The 23,672-nt window shown below is 40.8% G+C and overlaps 1 protein-coding gene across 3 annotated transcripts; it reads right to left on the reverse strand.

Moving 5' to 3' along the window:
* Nucleotides 1-1,094: 1,094 nt before the first annotated feature.
* Nucleotides 1,095-23,669, reverse strand: RMND1 (required for meiotic nuclear division 1 homolog). Of its 3 annotated transcripts, none has more exons than XM_080616973.1 (12): nt 23,573-23,669; nt 19,967-20,484; nt 15,189-15,297; nt 12,224-12,299; nt 11,821-11,860; nt 8,360-8,460; nt 7,060-7,166; nt 4,930-4,994; nt 3,678-3,754; nt 2,408-2,528; nt 1,515-1,631; nt 1,095-1,268 (listed from the first exon to the last, which is right to left on the reverse strand). In XM_080616973.1, the coding sequence occupies exons 2-12, from the start codon at nt 20,468-20,470 to the stop codon at nt 1,236-1,238; spliced, it is 1,350 nt and encodes a 449-aa protein (XP_080473099.1). In that variant the 5' UTR covers nt 20,471-20,484; nt 23,573-23,669; the 3' UTR covers nt 1,095-1,235. The 3 variants fall into 3 exon arrangements, with proteins under 3 accessions (XP_080473099.1, XP_080473100.1, XP_080473101.1); XM_080616974.1 differs by lacking the exon at nt 23,573-23,669 and adding an exon at nt 21,697-22,359; XM_080616975.1 differs by lacking the exon at nt 23,573-23,669 and having other exon boundaries at nt 19,960-20,070.
* Between the last annotated feature and the right edge of the window lie 3 nt (nt 23,670-23,672).

A 23,672-nucleotide genomic window follows, 5' to 3' on the forward strand; every position in this document is an offset into this window, starting at 1 on the left:
CTGCAGGCTGAACAAGCTCAATGCTCTCAGCCTGTCTTCACAGGAGATGCTCCAGCCCTCTGAGGATCTTTGTGGCCCTTGTTTGGACTCTCTCAAGCAGGTCCTCGTCTCTTGTGTTGTGGGCTCCAGAGCTGAACGCAGTACTGTGGGAGGGGTCTCAGGAGAAGAGGGGCAGGATCACCTCCTTCGACCTGCTGGTCACGCTCCTTTTGATGCAGGCCAGGACATAGTTGGCTTTCTGGGCTGTGAGCGCACACTGCTGGGTGAACCAGCAGCCCCAAGTCCTTCTCCTGAGGGCTGTTCTCACTCCATTCTCTGCCCACTGTAGCTGTGCCTGGGACTGCCCTGACCCAGGCGTAGGACCTTGCACTTGGCTTGGTTGAACTTCATGAGGTTTGCACTGGCCCACTTCCCAACCCTGTCCAAGGCCCTGTGGATACCATCCCCTCTGAGCAGGTCAACTGCACCACACAGCTGGGTGTTGCCGACAGACTTGCTGAGAGTGCACTCAATCCCACCATATACTACTTCACTCCTTGCAGCTTGTACTGGTAAGAATCAGGAAATGTGATCAGGTAGACAGCCTAATAATAGAGTAATGTTGTGAATTTTAGTTTATCATTTTGCTACAGCTTCGTGTGACCTCAGATGAAAGTTCAACCAAGTATGGGACTACACTTATTTAGAAGGTATACAGGTATGTAAGTATCTTGCTGTGGTGGGTGGAATATAACATTATATACAACTGCCAGGTATATTAAAATCATGCCACATAACTTAAGGAGAACAAGTTTGGGGCAGTCATGGCTACTGAAGAAGGAGCTGGGGAAAACTTAGTCAGAAATGCACGAAGTAGCAAAGTACTGAGCATCTTTTTAACTGTCCAGGGACAAGGCAGTAGAGTCCTTCACCAGATCAATACAGTCAGCACAGAAGGGATCCATCCTTCTGTCCTTGCTTATTAAGAAGACAAAGCTAAATCTCTCCTTGCACCAGCCCTGCATGCATCTGAGCCTACTCACAGATTAAGACTTCTCTAACACTGCTAGTACAACAGCTGGGAATAACATTCACAAACTGATTTATTACTATTATGGGTTTTTTTTATTTAAGTAGAAGATGTACGTATCTATCAAGAGCCATGATTCCACTGTTTTCCAGAAGCATACCATAGACAGTAATTTTCTGGGCCATATGAATTTGTCAGTTTTCTTCTCCCTGGGTTTCTTCTGTCATCAGAAAACTACCCTTGCGAGTTCAAACAGAACCTGTGGAATAGCAAACACATGAATATGAGTTTTCATTTAATAATTCTTAAAACAGCTTACCCAGGAAACAAGATAATCTGAAAAACAACTATAGCTGCAATTCAAAAGTGCCTTGCAAAGAGCTGAAGACCAATCCTATTGTACAGTATAGTGCATTACGTCAATAAAATAATCTTCATTCTCAAAGTACACAAATTGCACTTGTTATTACGTATTCAGTGTGATAGTGGAAAGAGCCCCACCAACCTCTATGGTGATGAGTATCACTATCATCCACTCGAGGCGCAGAGTGTGCTTTTCATTCAGGTGATTTCGCATCAGGTCTGTCAGCTCCATGCAGTGCTGAAGCTTCTCATTCATTACCTGCATCAAGAGATTGCAAATACATGGCAAACCTGGATTCTGTAACTGGAATGAGATTACTAAACAGAGGAATACAGTCCACAGAAGGGCTCACTGAACAGAACTAAAAGGATGTTGACGCTGTTCTGTGAAATAATAGAAAGCCCTGAAGGCAATGTGCACAAGCAACAGAGGTTTCAATATGAACAAGGCTGTTGTTTCTATAGGTTCACAAAAATAACAGAAATTTAGATACGCATCTGCAGCAATTAAACTGCTTCTAGATGATACCTGCTCAGAGAACAGGCATAAGCAAAAGGAGATGCAGCTACTGGAATGCCTCAAAAGTAACTAAATATTTAAAACTGCAGAACCAGCAGAAGTGGTAGGTTTTGTGTTGCTTATTCTGGTTCAGCAGTAAGCATCTTGTCACCCATCAAACTGACCTGGATGATCATGTCAGTAAAAAGAACATGTCACATCTCAAGTTTTTTTACTTGTTTTCTTGCACACATTTCAGAAGAGGAATTAAATCTCTTCCCATAGCTATTTAAAGCCTAATTTAGTGGCTCAGGAAATAGGCAATCAATTCACATGAGGCAGTACTGTTAACCTTAGGTGGGTAAAAGATATGAGTGGGTTATGAACACATGGAAAAAGGGACAGTGCACAGGATCCTATTTTTCTTTATCCAGTTTCTGCAATTAAAACAGACATTCAGGAGCAGTATGTAACCCTGCTGAGCCAGAAACAGCTGATCTGAGCATGGAAAATTCTTATACCAGTAAGACACCTACCTTAACTCTGCGATTAATGTTGAGGAACTGGCATGTTTTGTCATAAAGCTCTTCAAGTTTTTCTCTGTCCCAGTAGAAGTCCGGTGTTATTAGCAGGTCTGAACTCAGATTTATACGGTGCCTAAAAAAAAAAAGGTACTACAGTAGTTCAAACTTCCCTTTGGTAAGTACAGGAGCAAATATTTACATAACAGTTAAACAGGAAAAATTTCCTGTAATTTTAAGTAAATTGTGAAAAGAATCTCCTTTCATAATAAGAAATACAATTGTTGTCATTGTTTAAAATTAGTTACATCTCCTGAAACTTCTGAGAACACTACTGGGTAACAGTTCTGAGCACAAATGACTTTTGCCTTATGGCAACACTGCATCCTCAGCTGGTCACCTTCCTTAACTTTTGATATCTGCAGAGAAGTCCTTGACTGTGTTGAAGCTGAAGTAGTATATGAATGAGTTACTGGTGAGCTCCTTAACAGCTTGTTTGTACCTCAGAACTTTTAAGTGTGACTGGTACTGCATGCTGGACATGTGGGCATGGCTCACCCTCCAGAACCAGCCTAGGGTCTCAACATTATAAAGGCCAACAGATAAAGTCTCCCACCCTCAACCTACTGCTCACGTAAATCTTTGGACACTTAGAACATCATTGCTCATAACTTCATTAATCCTTCAAGTAAGGATATAAACCCCAATGTTTAAAATAGGAACTGCTTTTTTAATAGGTAGTATTTCTTCACCAAGTTTGAGATTTTTTGTAAAACAGCATATAATGCTCTGTATTCTCAATGGCCAACTGTCACTTGGGGGGGGGAATCTCAACCTTTAAATTGTTATAACAGTAAGTTATAAGTGAGTTTAAATTCTTGTAACAGCAGTGGTTTCTGATTAAGTCAAAGGAAGAACAGAACTCACAGAAGAGTTTTACTAACTCTAGGCTGTAGTTAACAGTTCTGTCTTCTGGTATCCTTTGCATACTCTAGTATCCACTAAAGTTACTGGTGCTGAGACAGGTGCTGCTGGACCCAGGGAGGGAAAAGGGTGTGGAATTTGGCCAATTACAATACACTTAGTACTGCTCACCTACAGCTGAGATGCCGTAGTGTAGTGGGTCCTCTAATACGAACAGCACACACATCTCTAGCCAAAACAGGGTTGATGGAATCCACTCCCACAACCTGTGTTTAGTGTGTATTCTGATCTTTGTATCATGCACAAGTTAAAAACTAAGTTCTGTGTAAGACAATGTCTTGGGGGTAACGAAAAAAGTTACCTTAAAGCAAAAAGTTCTCCAATTTTCTGCATTACATCTGCATGAGACAGTTTTACCTTCCGTCGTGACTTCAGTATCTGCAAAGTAACAAGTTTTTCACTGCTTGATCAAGTAGCATGTACTAGTAGTTAACTGGTCTGGTGTTTTACAGCCTGAAGTACATATATGAGTTAGAATCTGAATGTATGTAGTACTTATTAACATCCAAGTTTTGTTTGCTTTGTACTTTGCTTACCGAGCTGTGTAAGCATATCACCATGCAACTGTTCATCCAGGTTTTCCAATAAATCACTTGAGTGTGTCATCAGTATCTATAACAAAATCCTGAAGCATTTTCTATGAATGATTTCCTGAACAAGAGATAATTTGTTTTTTCCTCCTACTACTGTTATTTTTAAGTAATGACAGCATACTTTCACCTTTAGCCTTTTTAATAGACTTTTTCCTTACAACAAACAATGTATTACCATTTATTTCCTTCAAATATTAAAAAAGATGTTGTTTTCTCTGTTGAACCCTACAAATCTTATTTCTACATGCTCTGTACTTCAGTTGTTCTCATGAAAAGCTGTGATTTAAATAATTCACTCAATATTCCAGTTACAAATATATATATTATATATTATATATATTATATAATATATAATATTATTATATTATACATATTATTATATATAATATATATTATATATATTATATAATATATATTATATTATATAATAATATAATATATATTATATATTATATAATATATAATAATATATAATAATTATATAATATATTATATATAATATAATATATATTAGATTATATTATATATAATTATATATTATATATATTACATATATATAAAATATAATTTTATATATATAATAAATATATATATACACAAATATATATATTACAAATATATACAAATATTCCAGTTACAGCATGTTATTTTTAGCCCAAACTGCCACACATGGTGTTTGGCCAGGTTTTTGAATGCCACCTGTCCTGTTACATATACACATTCAACAGTGGCACAACACAGGAAACATTATTCCAGTGCAGAACCCCACTCCCAGCCCTTCAGACTGACGGTTTCTTGTCCCACCACTTTGGAGGTAATTCTGAGCTTCTCCACGTTGATGGCTTTACCATCAAACATGTTCAGCATTCAGTTGCTTTTTCCATATCCTCAGCTGCATCTGGATTGATCTTTTAAAAAGCATAGGCGAAAAGGAGGGGAGGGGTACAAACAAGACCTCACCTCAGGAATTGACTGGATGGATTCCACGAAGTTATCCAATAATGATTCCCAAATAGCCAGCTTTACTGCAACACAGAGGTGACAAATAAGAACACTGTGAGTGGTATATATGCCTTCAAGTAATCATAACCTTAAATCTGCCAATGTGCTGCTTCCAGGCACTGTTTATATGTATCAATGCATTTGCGACAAGTTACCATTAGTATTATATGACCAATGTTCATAAGCCTATGGACAAGTCTGGGCTGGGCACTGACAGAGCTCTGCACACGGAACCACCCTGAGGGCAAGTCTCTTCTCCAAACCATCAGTTCAGATCCTGGGGAGTTTCCAGCTCAAAAGTTGTGTGTTTAAGTGCTCCACTGTATGTAGGAAGTCTTTGCAAACTACATTCAAAGGAGGTTCGAGATAATGAGTCACGCCGGAACCCGGCTGACTTGATGTGCCACTCCAGAGTCTACAAGTTTCTGATCTGCAGAAATGCAAAATCACTGCTTTCTAGCGTCCTGCAGAACTCTCATGCTCCATGTGTCCAGTACTTGGTGCAGCATGCTTAAACCACAGTTAGCTTGTACAGACACACACCTGTACTTGTTAAAGCTAAATTCCAACTTAAGCAATCTCCCATTTTGGTTTTAGGTGAATATACTGTTCAGTGGAGATGAAACTTCTCTTCTGTGAAAGCTGTTCAGGACAGGCAGTGGCAACACAAATTCTACCTCAAGCCCCAGCTCGAGCCTGGAAAGATGTTCCTACAGGAAGATGATATAACTCAGGCCTTTGTTCTTTAGTCTGCAGATTTCCCGACAAGAACGAAGTGGAAACAGATAAAAAATTAACCCTACTCACTCAGCATAATTTAGTCAGGGAAGATTTAATTGTCAAAATGAACTCTTCCATGGTAGTAATCAATGGTGTCATCTAGTCAGGACACTGACAGTAAATCCAATGCCAAATATTTTTCACACTCATCTTCTGAATACAGAGGCCTAATCCAAGTCAGTGACTTAAATGACATCTAATTTAGCCCCTGAAAAAAGCCAACAGGCATTTCAGTTATCACTGGTTATTTGACAGAGGTTGATTCCTGCTGTGTCATAAATCTGACCTGTACTATACTTGCATCCTTCATTTTACTGAACATTATTGAACTGTTTTCCTTTATGATGTGCATGTCTGTAACATAAATTGGTACCAATTACCTCCTGGGAATAAATTGCTTGCTCCATTATATGTGGCACTACTGTTCCACGCAATGCTTTATGAATAGGAAAACTATAGTGAACAAAAGGCTTTTTTTCCCAATAGATCTTCCTGCGACAGTCAAGAACCATGCAGTTACGCTGTACTCCTTGATCAAATGGTGTATTGCTTCAAAAACACACATTCTCTTTCTTGATATCTCTTCTGTTTAAAGGTGCACTTCCCCAAATACTACAGGAATCCTGTAACTGACCCTAAAAGTAGGGGTAGACAGACCAGGCTTCCTTTAAAGGTCTTTTTGAGGACAGGCTTCCTGCTGCCAGCTCATCTGAGGTCTGAAGCAGCAGAGAGGCGTACTTCCTCAAGCAGAAGACCCACTGCCGAGCCTGACTCCTTCCCAGTGCCTCCTGCTGCCTCCTGCCATGGCCATTATGCCTGGAAAACATTATCTGTGACTCTGGTCCACAGCCCTGATAGCAGTACACCTCCCAGCTGGGAATCACTGCTCTACATGACTTCTTTAGCTGGCGTCTATCTTTCTCTTCTACAGGAAATTATGTCAGGATGAATTACTTAAGTTTACTGACAGCTTTCTAATACTGGACTCTGCACTTGTTGCTATCCTGGAATTAGCTGTCAAGGGTGGGGAATAGGATGCTCAGCAGAATCTGTCTCTTCTGCAACATATGTTTCTTAATGTGCTTTGTTCAACTTGAAGACAATTAACACTGAATGAATGCATTCCAATTTACAGAAAACAAGGTAAAGCTTTGAAAAAAAGGCTTTGAAAATGAATCCTCCCACTGAAGCGCAATCAACCTTTACAGTTTGCCTAAACCAGCCACCAGCCACTGTACAAGTCCCACTTATGACAACATTTCACAAAATCCATAGCATAGGCTGATACAACAAACAGCATTAACTTACCAGAAAGACAAAGGGCATTTGAAAAGGCAAATTTCTGCAGAACAACTTCATCACTATCCAGCTCAGAATTTAACAAGATTTCTCCTTTATGAAGCTTTGACTGCCCTCTGTTAAAACAGGATTGAAGCACCTTTACTGACTAAGCCACCAGCAAAGAAGCCTTTTAAGAACAGTCAATGCAAGAAAGCTTGGTTGGTTATTTATATAAAGCATGCCACTTCTATATGTATATCATCCCCATCCTTGTGTTTTACTCATGTTCAACCTGACAGTAACAGAAACAAATCACTGAAAATTAGTTCCTCTAAGACTAATATTATGACCAAATTTTCTAGGTTTAAATGAAACTGCAACAAGCTATGATTACAATGTTACTACATACACACAAATCAGAGTAAGCAGGATGCTGGCCTCTCTCCTGTTCTCCATCTCCTGTATTACCTCTGTTCTTGTCTTCCTTTTCTTCTGTCAGTTTTACCAACCTCCCTCCCTCTCTGCTACAATGTTACTTTTCCTGAAGCCTCTATTGTACAGTGGGGTCAGGAGCAACAAAAAGAGTGTATTTATCATCTGTCAATTTATCATGTCAATCTCTCTATCAAACTTGCAAAACCACGAGGGAATACGTCAGGAATCACAAATTACACAGCTGGGTAGTACCTGCAGTTTTTGAATGAACAGGAAAAAGAAAAAGCAAACCAAACAAAAACTTGTCCTCTTATCAGGTTACCTTAAATAAGCTCAACCTCATTAGCTCGGCTCCTAGTGTTACAGTGTCCTGTCTAGGAGCTGTTTTTTGGTGCTGTTGAAAAGTTACAGATGATTTATATAATAATTCAAATTGAGAAATATTTCTGTAGAGATCATTTGCTCCCCAAGATGAAAAAACACTATTTAACAAGGCAAGACAACTTGCCAGGTTATCGTTCCACAGTATTCAAGTTACAGCTTTCCTAGGAAGTGACATATGTGCGTAATTACATTTCTGTATAGGAACCTACAGGGTGCTAAGGAAACTTACATAGGGAATCCTCCTTAAAATCAGACTTGTCTCAATAATGTGTATCTGTTTTTTAATGTGAGGTACACAGTTTCTGTTTGGGATTGCTGAAGAACACGCTCACTACTGTGATTTTAGCAGTACAGAAAAAATGTCAATTTAGATTTACTGTTTTCTCCTTTCCTTATTTCACTGATTAGAAAAAAGAGTAAGGACAAGTATATTTTTACCAGCTGCTTCCATTTGACTTTATTTCAGGTGTCTATCAGCTTTTATATAGAGTGCCTGAAGATTACTCACTCTCCTATTCTATAGTTGATCTCTTCATTCTCCCAGTGGACCAGTGCAACTTCATATGGCTGAATTTCATGCTGTTCTAGCACTTGCATGACACTCTTCATCTGAGCAAAAGACAATTGCACACACAGAGGAACAGTCACCATGCAGGATACTATCACTCTAGAAAGATCTCGCATATAATAGGTTCATGAATACAACTTTCACGCTGAAGTTATTTAAATAATAATGAATAGGTCTGCTAAGTAACAAAGTGATTATTAACACCATTCACCTCTGAAGCTATCAGTAACCACATGGAAGGATTTGTGGCTATGAACAACTGCAATGAATCTGTGAAGATTAAAATGGCATTTAATGTCCACATATATAAAATGGGGTAAGGATTAACCACAGCAGCAGTAAAGACAATGTGTGTATTGTAACAATAAGCTGTACAAGATTCTGGCATGTGTCTGAGTGTGAGAATGAATCTTTAGGATAAGTACTTCAGGTGGCTGTTTCTGTCAAAATTACTAGTTTGCTGCTAAAGTCAACGGTTTTGTTTCAACTACCAGAGGTTGCTGAAACAACAGAAATATTACAGACATCCTTTACCCCTACAGAAATCTGTAAGAATTGTTTCAGCTGCCCACATTTTACCCTGTAAACAGTTAAATACACAGCTTTACTTGCGTAAATATTCTCACTGTCATTTTATTCTCAAGCACCCTAAAACGTGATGCAGGAAGAAAGAGCCCTTTTCTCTCATAAAGCTTTCTTCTCCAATATCTGACTTAGAAACCCTCATCCTTGTTCCTTTTATGAGCTACAAGGCTCCCCTCATAAAAATCATTCTGCAATTAGAACAAATTCTGAACTAAGAAAAGCACTCACCTTAAAAGGCATTTAGCTACAAAACAGCCAACAAAAAAAAAAAAACCAAAACACAAACCCCAACCAAAACCACCACGAACTTGATATCTAAATAATTTAAAGAGGTGAATCTTCTACTAAATCATACTTAAACCACTCTCTTCAAAATAATAGATAATAGTTAATCTATTAGTGCAGAACTGTATGCTAGTAAACTGTTCATGAAACCTGGTCTTCAGGCTAACTACTCTAAAAAAACCTGTTGGATCACCTGCAAGAGGGATTTTCTTTTTTTCTTAATCTATGTAAGACATAACATTTTTCACTAAAAAACTCCAACCCTACAGCTCTAACTACTCGTTCCATAATCCTGAATTTAGCATTAGCATGACCAGTACTGCCATCTATTCCAAATCTTGTGGTAAAAAAAGGTATGAAAAATTATTGTCATTTTTTAAGCAAGAATTGTGTGCTGTTTGGCTTGTCAGCTCACCCAACCAGCTATGCTGTGTCCAGGGACAGTTCAGCAATGCAAACCCCACTGAAACAATGCCAGAGTTAACAGCCAACCCATAATGCAGCTCGCCAGGCTCCACAAGTGCGTTCATTTGGATCCAGCTTTGTGAAGTCATTACTAATACAGTAATAATTATGCTACTAATAGGCTTCAGAACTACAACCAGCTCAGGCTTCCCAGGGCCATTACACAGCAAGATTTAACAAAGCTTTTCAGACCATAACTGACTCTCTGAAATTCATAGGTCTTGTAACACGCACACTTCCTAAGTCCTTCCATTGCTCTGGATAATGAGAAACTGTATTTCAGTGGCAGCTTTCTTTTAGCTAAATAGAGTAATACAAAGGCTTCCACCAAGTGATGTGAGGCCCAGCCTTATTTTATAGAAGGGACTACCTATGACACAGTACATTTAAGGAGAAGTTCAGGACTCACTAAATGCAAACTCTTGCTATTACAGGCAATCGCATCACACAATTTCCTGTTAAAAAAACCCAGATGAAACTGCACCTCAAAGCTAGTCTTGCTTTTGCCCTTGCTATTTTTTCGTGGGGAAGGTCTTGCACAGCCTCCCTACTCAGGTATGTGAAAATAGTGTTTTACATTTTAAATTTCTATTCATGATCAGTCTGTATTTACTACTCCTCCTGTTAAGTGTCTGTTTCAAAATTTTGCTTCTCTTAATAGCAATTCTGGAGTATCTTTTAGAAAGCAGTTTTGTCCATTCACAGTGATTCTCTACGTCCTGTTTCACCAAATTATTTTCGGTTTCTGTTCTACAGACCAGACCAGTTTGGTTTGGTGCTGCTGGGGTTTTTTTGTTTGTTTCAGTTCATTAAAACACATAGATGTTTGGAAGTTCAAGGATTTCATAAGCAGAGAGAGGCAGTTCTTTTATACATAAAGATAGCAAAGGACCAACTGAAGTTACTAGTACTGACAAGAAAAACATGGTATCAAATTTTCAAAGGTACTTAAGCACGTACAGCAACAGATTTTAGAGTACTCTGCAGGTAGAGGTGTCCAAGTTATAAAAACAACAGGAGTTAGTCAGCTAGTCCTCAGTAATACCTGTAAATCAGTAGCATAGTTACAGCCGTAGCATCCTAAGTGTGCTACAGGTAAGGTTTGAAGGGAGAACTAGTATTTTTGGTAGGCCAGCTGATACACTGAAACCCCCAAAACCAGACAGGCAACCAGGAACATTTCAGGTCTGAAACAGAAAAAAGTGAACTTGAATCCAGAAATTGTTCGCATCTGGAAACAACTGCTCTGTGTTTTCATTTACCTTAATGAAAATCCCCCTGTGAACTTCTATACATCTCAGTATCGTCTGTTTAATACACCATTTCATTTCACATACTCTGTATCTAGCATCCAGTTTTATTTAACCACAGTAATAAAAATCAATGTATTAAAAAAAGCAACTGACTGTAAATATACTCGTAGATATGCCTGTGGCCTACCTCCCCTTGCTCAGCAAAGAGTGCCAGATTATCGTAAGGGGTGTGTCATTTCAGTAGCAACATATTTTAACAACTAAGTCAACCAATACAAATCCTCCTTCAGGAAAACTGCTAACGGGTAGAAATAACATTTAGAAGTTCCTTACAAATTCTGACTCTTTCAAAGTTATCCAAACGTAAGTTTTGAATACTTTTGAGTTAAATCAAACAAAATACAATGATCTTTTTCTTCTAAGACATCTTCTGTTATATTACTGCATCTCAAACAACCATTCAGAGGTTGATTTTTCTCATCAACTTCTCTGAGGTATACAGCTGCAAGAATTTTCTTTTTGTCAGTCTCACCAGATTAGAGTTTCAGATTTTTTGTCTTGAGTAGAAAATGTTACTCACTTTCTATGTTACACGTGTATTTGCTCATTTTGTGCATGAAGTCAAGTTTCAAAGGTGATGTATCAGCAACAGGCAAGGTGAGGGCAGCAACAGGCAAGTACCTGCACTCAACAGGAGGAGAATCTGTCCTTCATGGAGAGATCCAAGCTCCCAAAGCCCACCCTTGCTGACCTTGGTGGGACTGACAAAACATCTGCTTATGGTGTTTTAACAAACAGTTTTGCTTTACTTACACTTTTCTCTTCCACATTCCAAAACACAACAGCCCCTTCCCTGTGAATTCAAGGAAAAACTGTGCTGTAATTATGCTGTTTTAAATGTATTTCAGTGCAACACTCAAGTTGTACAGTGGCAATTTTTGACACTGTGAATCAAGAAACTTAATACTACCTTCACAAAAACTACCTAATAGTTGCTTTTGAATCACACTTTAACAAAACCCAGGGGGAGGTAAGTCATCTTTCAACCAGTTAGATACTTCTGATTTTTTTTTTTTTAATCATTCTGATTGGACAGTTATTCCTTGAGTTTCATGAGGTACTATTATGCAATGATCTAGCAAGCTACACTACTTCTTTCACATCACTGCTATTAATAAAGCTTTAATAAAAGTTTTGAGTGTGATTTATAGCTTACCTGAAGAAAAAAATCATGCCAGGATCATCATGTTTTGCAGATTTCTCAGTACCCATCACCAAAACGTTTGCAGCATCTAGTTTGAAAAAAAAAATGAAGAATTGGTCAAACTTCTAAACATGACAGCTATAAGCATATAATTCCAGTTTAACAGTCACATGCCAACACATCAGTCAGTCAGTCCTATATTTTATTTTTCTGAGGGAAATGCTTGCCAGCAAACTATAGTATTAAACTACACTGCTGCTCTGAAGTGCCATGCTCCAGAAAGACTCAGCTGCTATGCTGAAGTTTACTGGAATCTTTAGTTAATGAAATGCAACAGTTCTGAAGAACAAGACTTAAGGGAAAACTGATGCAGGGCATAGTAAATAACCAGTAACAGAATACAGAAGTGGACATGCAACTATCAAAGTTGCTCACACCTGCAGAGAAATTACCATTCAAATCTGCCTACCTGGAAGATCTTTCTTTTTTCTACACAGTAAGGGACTAATCTGCACTCAAATTGTGCTGACTTTGTTTTGACAGTCAGAAACTTGAAAGAACATATCCCGAGGCCAGGAGAGGGTACACCTGCATCTTCCTTCAGTTCAGAAGCATGCTTTTGAAACAAACCTTCCAGCCACCCTCATTTACAACACTTCTGACGTGCATTGCAGAACAGTGACAGAGTACAAAACTGGATTTTTTTTGTTGCATTAAATTAAACTGAAAAAGAAGCTCCAAAAAATGCACCTGTGGTACTCCAACTGCCAACAGGCATCTGTTACAAAGTACTAGACTTGAGCTAGTGTAAGTAGAATGCCCCAAAACTTACAAACTGGGAATGCTAGGTTCTCAGAACAGGGTCTTGTTTTTTTTTCCCTATATATCTGCTCCACTTGCTTATACAGACAACATTTTAGAAATCCTGATGTTGTTTTGACAAAAAAGGTTACTTTTCAGCATGACTGACCTTGTTGCAGAACTACGGGGAACAAGACCAGCAAAACCCCCTACCTCTATTATAAAGCGAGACTCTGCAAAGAAAAATTTGCAGGGTCTAACACCTAAGCCTTAGTAAATTCAACTCCTCTGCAGAAAGATCACAAGACAAGCAACAAGCCATTAAGTTCAACCTGTATACAAATTCCACATTCTGACTTACTGCCACAGAGGCCAGGTAGACTAAGGCAGCAGAGAGAGATGACTACATATCGGATATACTTTTGCTAATACCTGAATTGAGATCACACAATTGGTCTGTATGAACTCTGTAACTTTCCTTTCACTTGCTATTCCAGTTCAGAAACACGTGATTTGATGAATCACTAGAGCAAGTTTTGGCTGTGAAGTTTGAGTTCACGATGGAAGAAACATTTCTCTGCATTTTCTTATTTGACTTTTCAGATAGCACCTTTATCTTTCTTTATCCACTCCAGACAAAACATACACAATTGAAGAAAATTTGGTCCATTGTAAGTGGAGGTAGAGGACCTGCCTCTAAAATATATTTAAAAAGCTTAAAAACAATACTAATGCTTAGGAAGAACAATGCAAAGTAACAAATCCACACCATAATTGCTGATTTAGATTTCTATGTGCAGTGTTTTCTGATTTTTCAAAGATTCAGGGTTTGAGTTGGTAACCAACCACTGCTACATGCACAAGCCAACCACCACAGCACAACCAATCTGCTGGCACAATCCACTATCCTGTCATCATTACTTCCTCCAAACTTTCCATAAATGAAGTATCTATTGTAAGGAGTCAGAAACACATCATAAAGAAAGAGAACTGGCAAACCCCCCACTCTCAGGGTAAAATACCAGCAACAGCCTTATGGTTAATTCCCAGTCTTGCTGGGATCATACAAAGTTTCTATCCCAAAGCTGTGAAACTAGTGCTGGTTTTAATACAATGAAACTACAAAGAAAGACAAAACCCAGAATCTAAAGCACCTTGTCTTTCTGAGCAGGATGATCACGAGTAAATCTTGTGTTTGAGCAAGATCCACTGGCGAATTACTGCACTTGGATTATTAAGTGTTTGAGAGGCAGCCAGATATTTGATAACCTCTACCGAAATGCCCATAAACACTGTCATCCCCTCAGCTTCAGCCACTGTTCATTCTAAGAAAAAAAAAAATAAAAAAATAAGGCACTCTACTGCCATCATACGAAAACCACAGCTGCTCTAGGGCATAAGGTTCCTTCAGCTATAAAAAGCTCCATTTGTTTTTCTCTTGTAGTATACTTCAGCTATTTCTAAGCCATACTTCCCCAAGTCTTCAGAGATGCCCTGTATGGAAATCAGAGCCAATTGTTTTCCTGAAACCTAGCTAAGCAAAGCAGCATTCAACAATTGCTAGGATATATCTGGCCAAATAATAATAACTAAAAAGGGTATCAACTGCATTCTCTTTACTAGAATTAAGCATTTATGTACATATCTTTTTCATTTCACTTAAGTCAGCAAGATTCTCTCTTGCATGCCTTCCTCTCCAACCCTCAGTGATTTTTACATTAATAGAAGTGTGGGCATGGAAAGAAGATGCAACACTTCAAATCACAAAATCATTTTGACAGCTGAGGCACTATGGTATCACATTACTGAAAGAGTAATTAAAATAAAGAAAACTTTCAGAATTTTTTCAGTTACTGAATTTATATGGAAATTCTTTGCATCAGAAAATTTCCAAATTTATTTTTCCTGCATGCATCTAATTTTTCAGTACTTTTAGTGTAAATTTATCATAGGGTAACAGCAAGTGCTTATTATATTCTATTCTGAAGGCTTTAGTTGCAGGGCCTTTTTTTTTCAGGCAAATGGAATGTTTAAGCAAAGCAGTATTTTATAGGCAGCATGATATATTCCAGGGTACTACCAGAATAAGTATACGTCAAGTTATAAAAATTATCTACCTCATCCGTATTTCATTTCCCAAGGTAAAACATTGCTTTAATATGTTTCAAAAATCTACCTCTAGGCAAACTTGTTATTTCAACATATCCATGTGAAGTCAGGTCATGACACAGATTACCAAGATGATATTCATCTGCTGTTGCAAAGGCTGTGCACTGCATCAGATTCTGTGCCAAAGGAACAGAGATTTGAGTTAGGGCAAGGCTGAAGCAAGATGTTCATAAAGACAACTGTTTGCCTCAAATTTATCATGAGTGACATTTTTCACTCATTCACTCTTTTCTACAACATCATTGCCATGTTGTCCATCTGGTGTACAAGCACTAATGAGATTACTCACTCCCTGTTAAGTGGAAAAGCAAATCACAAACCGAGATCAAACCAGGTGACATGAGAAAGTAGCACCAAAGAACTTTGTGATAGAGCCACAAAGTGAACCCTTCCTCCCTGAATGCCAGCCAAATGTTTCAACAGTAGAGATACACTTGCTACTGCTCTCTCATCTTACAGTTTATGACATAATCCTCTGACCGCTGAAATCAAAAGCAAGACACCCCCAATACCAGCTTTAGCATCTGTATTTTAAAGATAAATGGAGTTAACTATCCCAGCCTGCTTATCAAGCAAACATCATATTCTTTACTGTAAGGGTGGTGAGGCACTGGAATGGGTTGCCCAGGGAGGTTGTGAATGCTCCATTCCTGGCGGTGTTCAAGGCCGGGTTGGACAGAGCCTTGGGTGACATGGTTTAGTGTGAGGTGTCCCTGCCCATGGCAGGGGGGCTGGAACTGGATGATCTTAAGGTCCTTTACAATCCTAACTATTCTATGATTCTATGTTTCTATGATTCCAGGCACAAAGCTCACTGTCGAGATAATGAGCCACTTCAACACAGAAAGTAACAGATCTTCTGGGGCAGTTCTAGGTGCTGCAGATCTACAGTGTTACCCCGAGCTGAATCCTGTGCAAAACAACATGGTTTCAACTGACACCACAGTCGAAATAGACACAACAGCCACGGTTTGTCTCAATATCCACAATCTTAAACAACTAAAATGCCATATTCAAAACAATGACTGCAAAAATGGCTTGCAATGAGACTGACTCACGCATGGTGAAGAATAAGAAAGTCAGCTGTGTAAAGATTTTCTTAATTAATCAAACAGGTCACAATAAACCAATTCACAAATTCTACTACTCATTTTAAGTGGATTCCTTTGTTCTGATAGCATGTATGTCCCATGATAATGTTTTTTAGTACAATGCAGTATAAGATATCCAGAAAACAGTGTATCCCATTGTGGATCAGTCATGTCCCAGCTTTTAGTAACTAATACAAATTGGGACGTAACTAACAACAAATGAACAAAAGAACTGTACCCATCTGCAAGCATTTATAACCATAATACACTCCAACTTAAAATCCAAATTATATTCTCACAGCAATCATTATCAAACAGCAAGGCCCTCCTTGGAGGGCCTGTTACCAGTCATCAGAATCATGACCAGACGTTTAACTTCTGTTCTTCAATGTTACCATTCTGCTATCACTTCCAAAGCTTTCCTTACACATCATCCTAATTCACTGATCACTAATAGAAAATAAACTTTAAAAGTAATTACAATATTCAGTGAGCAATTTTGCAGGCCCATTTCCGTGATTGTGCTATGAGGCTGAGTTAACAGAACTTCATTTTCAATTCCTTTGCTGCTGTACCTTTTACAGTTGCATTATCACAATTTCATCTGTACAAATTCATTCTCAATCCCTAAACTGTCAAGGCAAATGATATATTTCAAATTCTTCCAGAAAGCTCTGGTTATTAGAAGTACACAAGCTCTGCCATGAAACTCAGGAGTTAAGGGAGCAAACTCTTTTAGCTAAGATATCATCTGAAAACCTCTATCCTGCTCCATGCTTCCCACAGTTTACTACTTATGCTACTGCTCATCTCAGGGCAAATGCACTACAGGACAGACTTTATGCCTTACTGCTGCAATTTAGTTTCGATGTAAAGACTTTACAATTAGTTAGAACCAGCAGTTGCCTACTAAGACTATATACTTGAAATAGCATTTTGGATATGCACTAGCTTGGTTCTTTTAACAACGTACTGTTTCACGTAAGTTTTTACTAAAATCTTGTCTGATGGAGAGTATTTGGATTGCGCGTAATCTGAGATTAAGATGCCTAAAATATATGTGTCCACAGGCACTATAAATGTCTAAGTTCCCATGACAGTTGGTGGAGATACAGGCAAAAAGTCTACAATGAGCAATTCGGCTACTCCTAAACCAGACATGTTAACTGGCCAATCAATGCCATGCCTTCTGCTATGTCACTCTCACCTGCAAACTTAAAAAAAAAAAAAAACCCAACCAAAACAAGTCCAGAGCACAAGATCTGAACTGGTGTTACAAAGAAACTCCAGCTACTCATCATCCTCCTCCATTCTGCCAACAGTTGTGACTTCACTGAGATTCTATTCAGAGCACCACAACAGCTACCCCTAGGAGCAGCCATCCTTAAGTACCTCAACAACTCATTTTCCGTATCACCAACAACTGTAATAATTCTCCTTAGCCCATCCCTTCCACTTGAAGCATACAGAAATTTTTAAGAAAGAAAACCTGTAGGATGAAATTAAATCTTCCTATCACCATAGGAATCAATCTTTATCTTTAGTTGAATTCCAAGCTTTTACTGTACTATGTGGCTATAGCGTTAAAAATTAGCTCAAAGGCTTTTCATGCCATCAGACTAAGAAATTAACTAAACTGAGTAGTGGTACCACTCACTGATGGACTAACTAAATCACTTAACTGCTTTCAAGTAACTCCTCCATCTATCCTGAAAAACTGGTCTTACAACCATTTATCACGGCTGTTGCTCAGCACCCTGCCTGTAAACACCACATGAAGATCAGTGCTGGGGAGGGGTGGGAAGGAGCTCACTCATAGAGTGTTCTGCAAAAGAAAGGTGTCACCTGCAACACCCTCACAGGCAAAAATCACCAGAGATCCTCGGGGTTCAACCAACTGAGAACCTTAGGAGTGGGCCCAGAGCTAGTGTCTCAAGAGGCAGAGCAGGAAAGAGAAGAGGCAGCAGCTTGCCCTGAGATAACAGCCTTGGTAATAGGGCTTGTGTTACCCAAGGGCCCTTGGTTGCCTCCACACAGGCGCAGGAAGGCAACAGGATGTTTTGTGACATCAGGATTTAGAGAAAACTGACAGTGCATTGAAAATCCCTTTTAGGATTCTCCATTTGCACTACTTCTATCAGTCATCTTGCAGAAACCAGCCACATCTTTCAGTTATTTTTCTATACGCAAACAGATAAAAACCCATGCTTATTCCAAAGCGCCATCAGCCTGCAGTCGAGGTGACAGCCTGGACTCTTGTAGATGGGGCTGTGTATCTGACAAAACCCCACGGGGTTTATTCAAAAACAGCAAATATTTTTGTTAGGTCTGAGTTTATGTCATTTCTGGCACAGCATTTTGCCATGTGGAAGCTTTCTTAGAATATATATATTATTATTTCAGTATGTCAGGCAGTATTTTCTCCATTTCTTCACTTTAGAAGAAAGTAAAAATAGCAGTGTATATTACTTGCATACAATATGTATGAAAACATCAAAGAAAGAAACTGTTTGCATTCTGTGCTGCCATTTAAAAGCCTCATGAATCTAAAAAAAAAAAAGGTCACTTCACCCAACAACAAAGAGCAGCAATGTCTCAATGTAGTATCACAGCATGAATAGCAAGCTTGAAACATTACATAGTATTTCAGGACTAATACTCTTCACTTTCTTTTTTCAAAGCAATGGGAAAATACAGACAGGAGTTAACTTGTCTTAAATGGAGTCTTTATCTTACATTAAAGCATACTCCTGCTCACCATACAAAATATTAAACAGAAGCTTAGATGACAAGAAGGCAAGCATTAAAACTTCCTGTGCTCATATTCAGTGGATCACGTAATGGACATATTTGCATTGCTGAAGCTATTTCTGAAAGCACAAGACTTGTTTCAGTTTCATCTGTACCAAAATTTTACTAACAATATCCTGGAACTCAGTTGCTGTAGCTTCAGGAGAACAGTAACACTTCTGATACCAGGATTTTCCTTGGACATCTTATATTCAAGTATGCTTAAGGCCTGCCTTGGCTAATATTGAGGCTTGTAAAGAACTATCTTAAGGAAAAACAGCCACAAGTATGCACTGTTCCACTTAACCATATCTCATTTTATCTAAACCAATTTGTTGCTGCAGTTACTCTACAGATCTTGAAGCCTGGAGATCAAGGTACTATTTCTCCACATGGAATAATCTTCCTCAAGTAACACTGGCTACATATGCCATTCCATTTCCTATCTGAAACTTAATCTGAATATAAACCTTATACTATTCATTTTCATCTTGCAATCTGTTTGAGTGAGGCCTTAAAACTGGGTAGAATTGGACAAGCAAGGATACCTAGGTAAAGCTAAATTATTCCGAAAGACAGACTTTGTTTCTCAATATTGAATGTAATGCGAGAGCACTGGTTAAAACTATTTTTAATGGATTTCATATTTCCACATTAATAACCACTTATCTTGCCTCCACTTTTGTTTACACATTGCTAATAATCTCCATTTTATCTTTGAAATACCAGACACATTAGCTTGTACCAAGCTTGTTTCTGTCTGCAGATAGGGTAAATAATGAAATCCTCCTCCCAGACAAACATGTTCATTTCATTAACGTGTTAATCTAAACCCAAATCTGAATCTAAATTAAACTGATGAAGTTCCCTTAATGTTATACAGACTGTAAACTTTACCTCTTACCTGCATGTCTGACAGTAGTGGCTGGTTAGTTCTGGATGGCTGCTTAGTCCTTGGTGCCTTCGGTGGCCTCTTAACTGGCTGGCTACTGTGTTTTGGAATAATTTTGCCAGCTGATACAACTGTGTAAAATCTTGATGATATGTTCCTGAGCTTTGTCATATGCTCTGTACTGAGCTTGTAGTTTTCCATCATCGCCACACCAAAATGTTTCCAGGATGGAAAAAACCCCTCCCCACTCCGAAAGCAAGCATTTTTTCCCAAAGCCAATACATTTCGCTGGAGCAGCTGCCAATTCTTGAGTTGCACGTATCGACTTGTCAAACAAGGGAATGCAGTTTTCAGAGCATACAAATCCCAAGACTTTGCTCTTCTGTCAGATGTTCTGTCAACTTCATTATTGAGCTTTAATAGCAGACGTCCAGTTTTATTAAAGCTTTGGCACTGGTGTATTGTTGTTAAAGTGTGGAAAGATCTATTTTGAAGATTTGGAATTTTCAGTCTCATTGCTTCCCTCAGAACTGTATTTAAAACAAAGAAACAAAATCATCCATCAGTGCTTTGTAAAGAATACTATTTTCCCCTTATCTAAAAGGTAACACCCGTCCGCTCATACTGCATGTGTTAGTACTCATAAGCACATAAACACTGCTGGGATTAAACATCCTTTTTTTCCATGCTATGGAAATACTGTAATTAAGACCAAAACACATTACTGATCTGTGTGCTCGCAACACATGGTGAAAAAGTAGAACGGCTTGCTATGTTAGTACATAAGCAGGCATCTTTTCCTTCTGTTGCTCATTCTGTGTAGCAGTCTGTACCCTCAGTAACCCCACTGATGAAATTACTCATGAGCAAGCACACACCTTAAAGAGGACATCAGACTCTGTGAATCATGATTTTACACATAATAAAACCAATTATATTACTATGCAGTTGCATGGGAATGTTGCCTGTGAACACACACACTGATCTGCACCAGTTCAATCTGCTGTATCACAAACAGCTGCTCCATTCGTCTCTTTTGACTACAAGGTTACAGTTTGATCCTGCTAGTACTCACTGGTGCCACGGGGCCTGCAATGACTGCTTCCAGCTCTACCCGTGCTGATGGAAACACGACAAGAGTCCTTATTCTGTTATTCCAGACTAAAAGGAAGCTTATTATAGTTACGCTATGTTGCAAGAGCTGATCAAATAAACTTCAGAACTATTCACCTCAGCAGGTGTGTCTCACTTGCTGAAAAAATTTTAGTGTCAAGTCCCTGCCCCATCTGCTTTTATTAACCAAGAACATTTCCCTTGTGACACAAAATCCATCTTTAGCAATTTATATGAGAAATTAAGTTCTAGAGTTTGAAGAAAATGCCAATTTCTGAATATTTTTGAAAAACTGAGTAAAGAAGGATCTTTAATACCAATATATTTACCATAATACTGCAATCAAGCATTTTCTTTTAAGAACAAATCGTTTTGGGCTGACTGTAACACACCCTCCATCCTGACAAGGATACCTAGATACTAGCACAATACACACATAACATGAAAAAAACCAAAACCAAACCCCACCCTGACATAACTTAATGAGAGTACTCACGTTATGGTGAAAGAGGCACAATTCTTGAAAAAAAAAAGCAGGGGGAGACGGACCACAGAAAGCACCTTTAGGTTACCACGGAATAAGTAAGAGCTTTTTACCAGATTTCTGAACCTATTACTTGCATACTTACTAGAGTAAACTAATCATGAAGAAATTCTTTACTGAGAGGGTGGTGAGGCACTGGAATGGGTTGCCCAGGGAGGTTGTGAATGCTCCATCCTTGGTGGTGTTCAAGGCCAGGTTGGATGAGGCCTTGGGTGGAACTGGTTTAGTGTGGGGTGTCCCTGCCCATGGCAGGGGGATTGGAACTAGATGATGTTAAGGTCTTTTCCAACCCTAACTATTCTACGATTCTATGATTTTCATTTCAAACTTGTCCTGTACTGAAAAGGAAGACACTGCCCAGCAGAAGGAACTCTGTTGTTTCTACAGGCCTGTTACCTCCAGATAATCAGGAGAGCTGAAAAACTCAGCAACTGCAACCCAGGGTGGTGGAGAGCCAGGACATGGGGAGACATCTCAGGAGTATAGTGGAGACTCACAAATACCAGGTGAGCCTGTGCTTTCCTAGCCAACAACACCTTGGGCTGAATCACACTGATCCCAGGGGTGACTTTTCAACCGCACAAGCTTATGGTAAGTTACAGGGAAGCACTGATCATATTGACTAAATTCCACTGGGGAGCCTGACAATCAGATTTGTAGCAGCTGAGGCACCTAGCCGGGAAGTGCAGGATAAAGCAATACATGAGATATGCAGGATAAAGAGCTATCAGAGCAAGACAGCTGTCTCCAAGCAGCAGGAGCAAACCCGCACTTTATTTTCCAACGTCTCTCCTACACAGAACACACTTTATTCACGTCCGTTGCCTCGCCGGCCGGAAGTCTGCAAGGCGTATGGAGAAGCCGGGCCTGCTCCGCTGACTGAAAGCCGCAGACAGTCCAGAGCAAACCAGCGCAGACCGGCCCGGCCCGGCCCAGCTCCGCCCCTGCGGCGCTGCGGGCCCCGCAATAGCGGTATGCCCAGGCCTCATCCCGCGCCTCGCTGCCGGCGCACCCTACTCCTTCCCAGCCCCCATAACCCCCGCTGAACAACGGCCGCAACAGCCGCCCTGCCCCCAACGCCGGCAACGCCCCCTCCGGTATGCGCGGGGGGAAGGGAGCGACGCACTCCCATTGGCTGCCTATCGGGGCGGGAAGCAGGCCGTCAGGAAGCCAATCAGAAGGAGGTGGAGACGCCCCGCCCCCGCAGGAAGAGCGAACCCGGCACCGCCTCCGCCCTAGGCAGCAGCCAGGCCCCCGGGCGGCTGACGGGCGCCCCTAGCGGGCGCGGGGAAATACCGCAGCCAGGCCGAGCGTCCCCAAGAGGAGGCCCGGCCCCTTGTTCCGTAACACTCGGCTGCCACTGCAACTGCGCCATCGTTGAGGGGCGCCCAGCGGTGCGGCCCCGCAGTACCAAACTACGGGGTGGGAGGTGCAATGAGCGGCCCGGCAGCCTGCCTACGCTGGCAGGAGCAGCCCAGGGCGGAGAAAGGCACGGGGCAGGAAATCTCCCCCCACCACCACTCCTACCCCGGGCAGGGGTCTTTCTCACCCCTGGCCCTGCCTCTCTCCCTCGGCCCACGACCGTGCCCGCGAGGAGAAGCAGAGCCCCCCACTCGAGGCACGATCGGCGCCGCGGAGAGGGTGGCTGAGGCCAGGCCGAGTGGCCCACATCCTCCCGCAGGCGCTGCGGCAGGCCTAGCCCCCGGCGGCCCTGCCGCCGTCGCAGGCCGGCGCGAGGGGGGAGGGGGAATGTCTCAGTAGGGGCCACAGAGCGCCCTCCCCCCGCCCAGGGCCCCATGGCGGCTGGGACCGGCGGCGGACGCTCGTCAAAGGCAGCCGCGCCGCCGCCGTCGTCCCGCCCTTCCCCCTCCCCCTGCCTCCCTCCCCGCGGCGCGTTCCCGCCCGCCGCCGCCGCCGCCGCGGGAGGGGCGAGGCGGTTCCCGCCGCGCGCCAACACTGACCTGGGGGAGGGGGCGAGCCGCTCTCCGCCGCGCGAGCCCGCGGCCCCGCCCACCGCCCGCCGAGCTCCGCCAGAGTGCGCGGGCCGCCAGGCCCCGCCCG

Source organism: Psittacula echo, assembly GCF_963264785.1.
Source record: "Psittacula echo genome assembly, chromosome: 4".
Classification (NCBI taxonomy): domain Eukaryota; kingdom Metazoa; phylum Chordata; class Aves; order Psittaciformes; family Psittacidae; genus Psittacula; species Psittacula echo.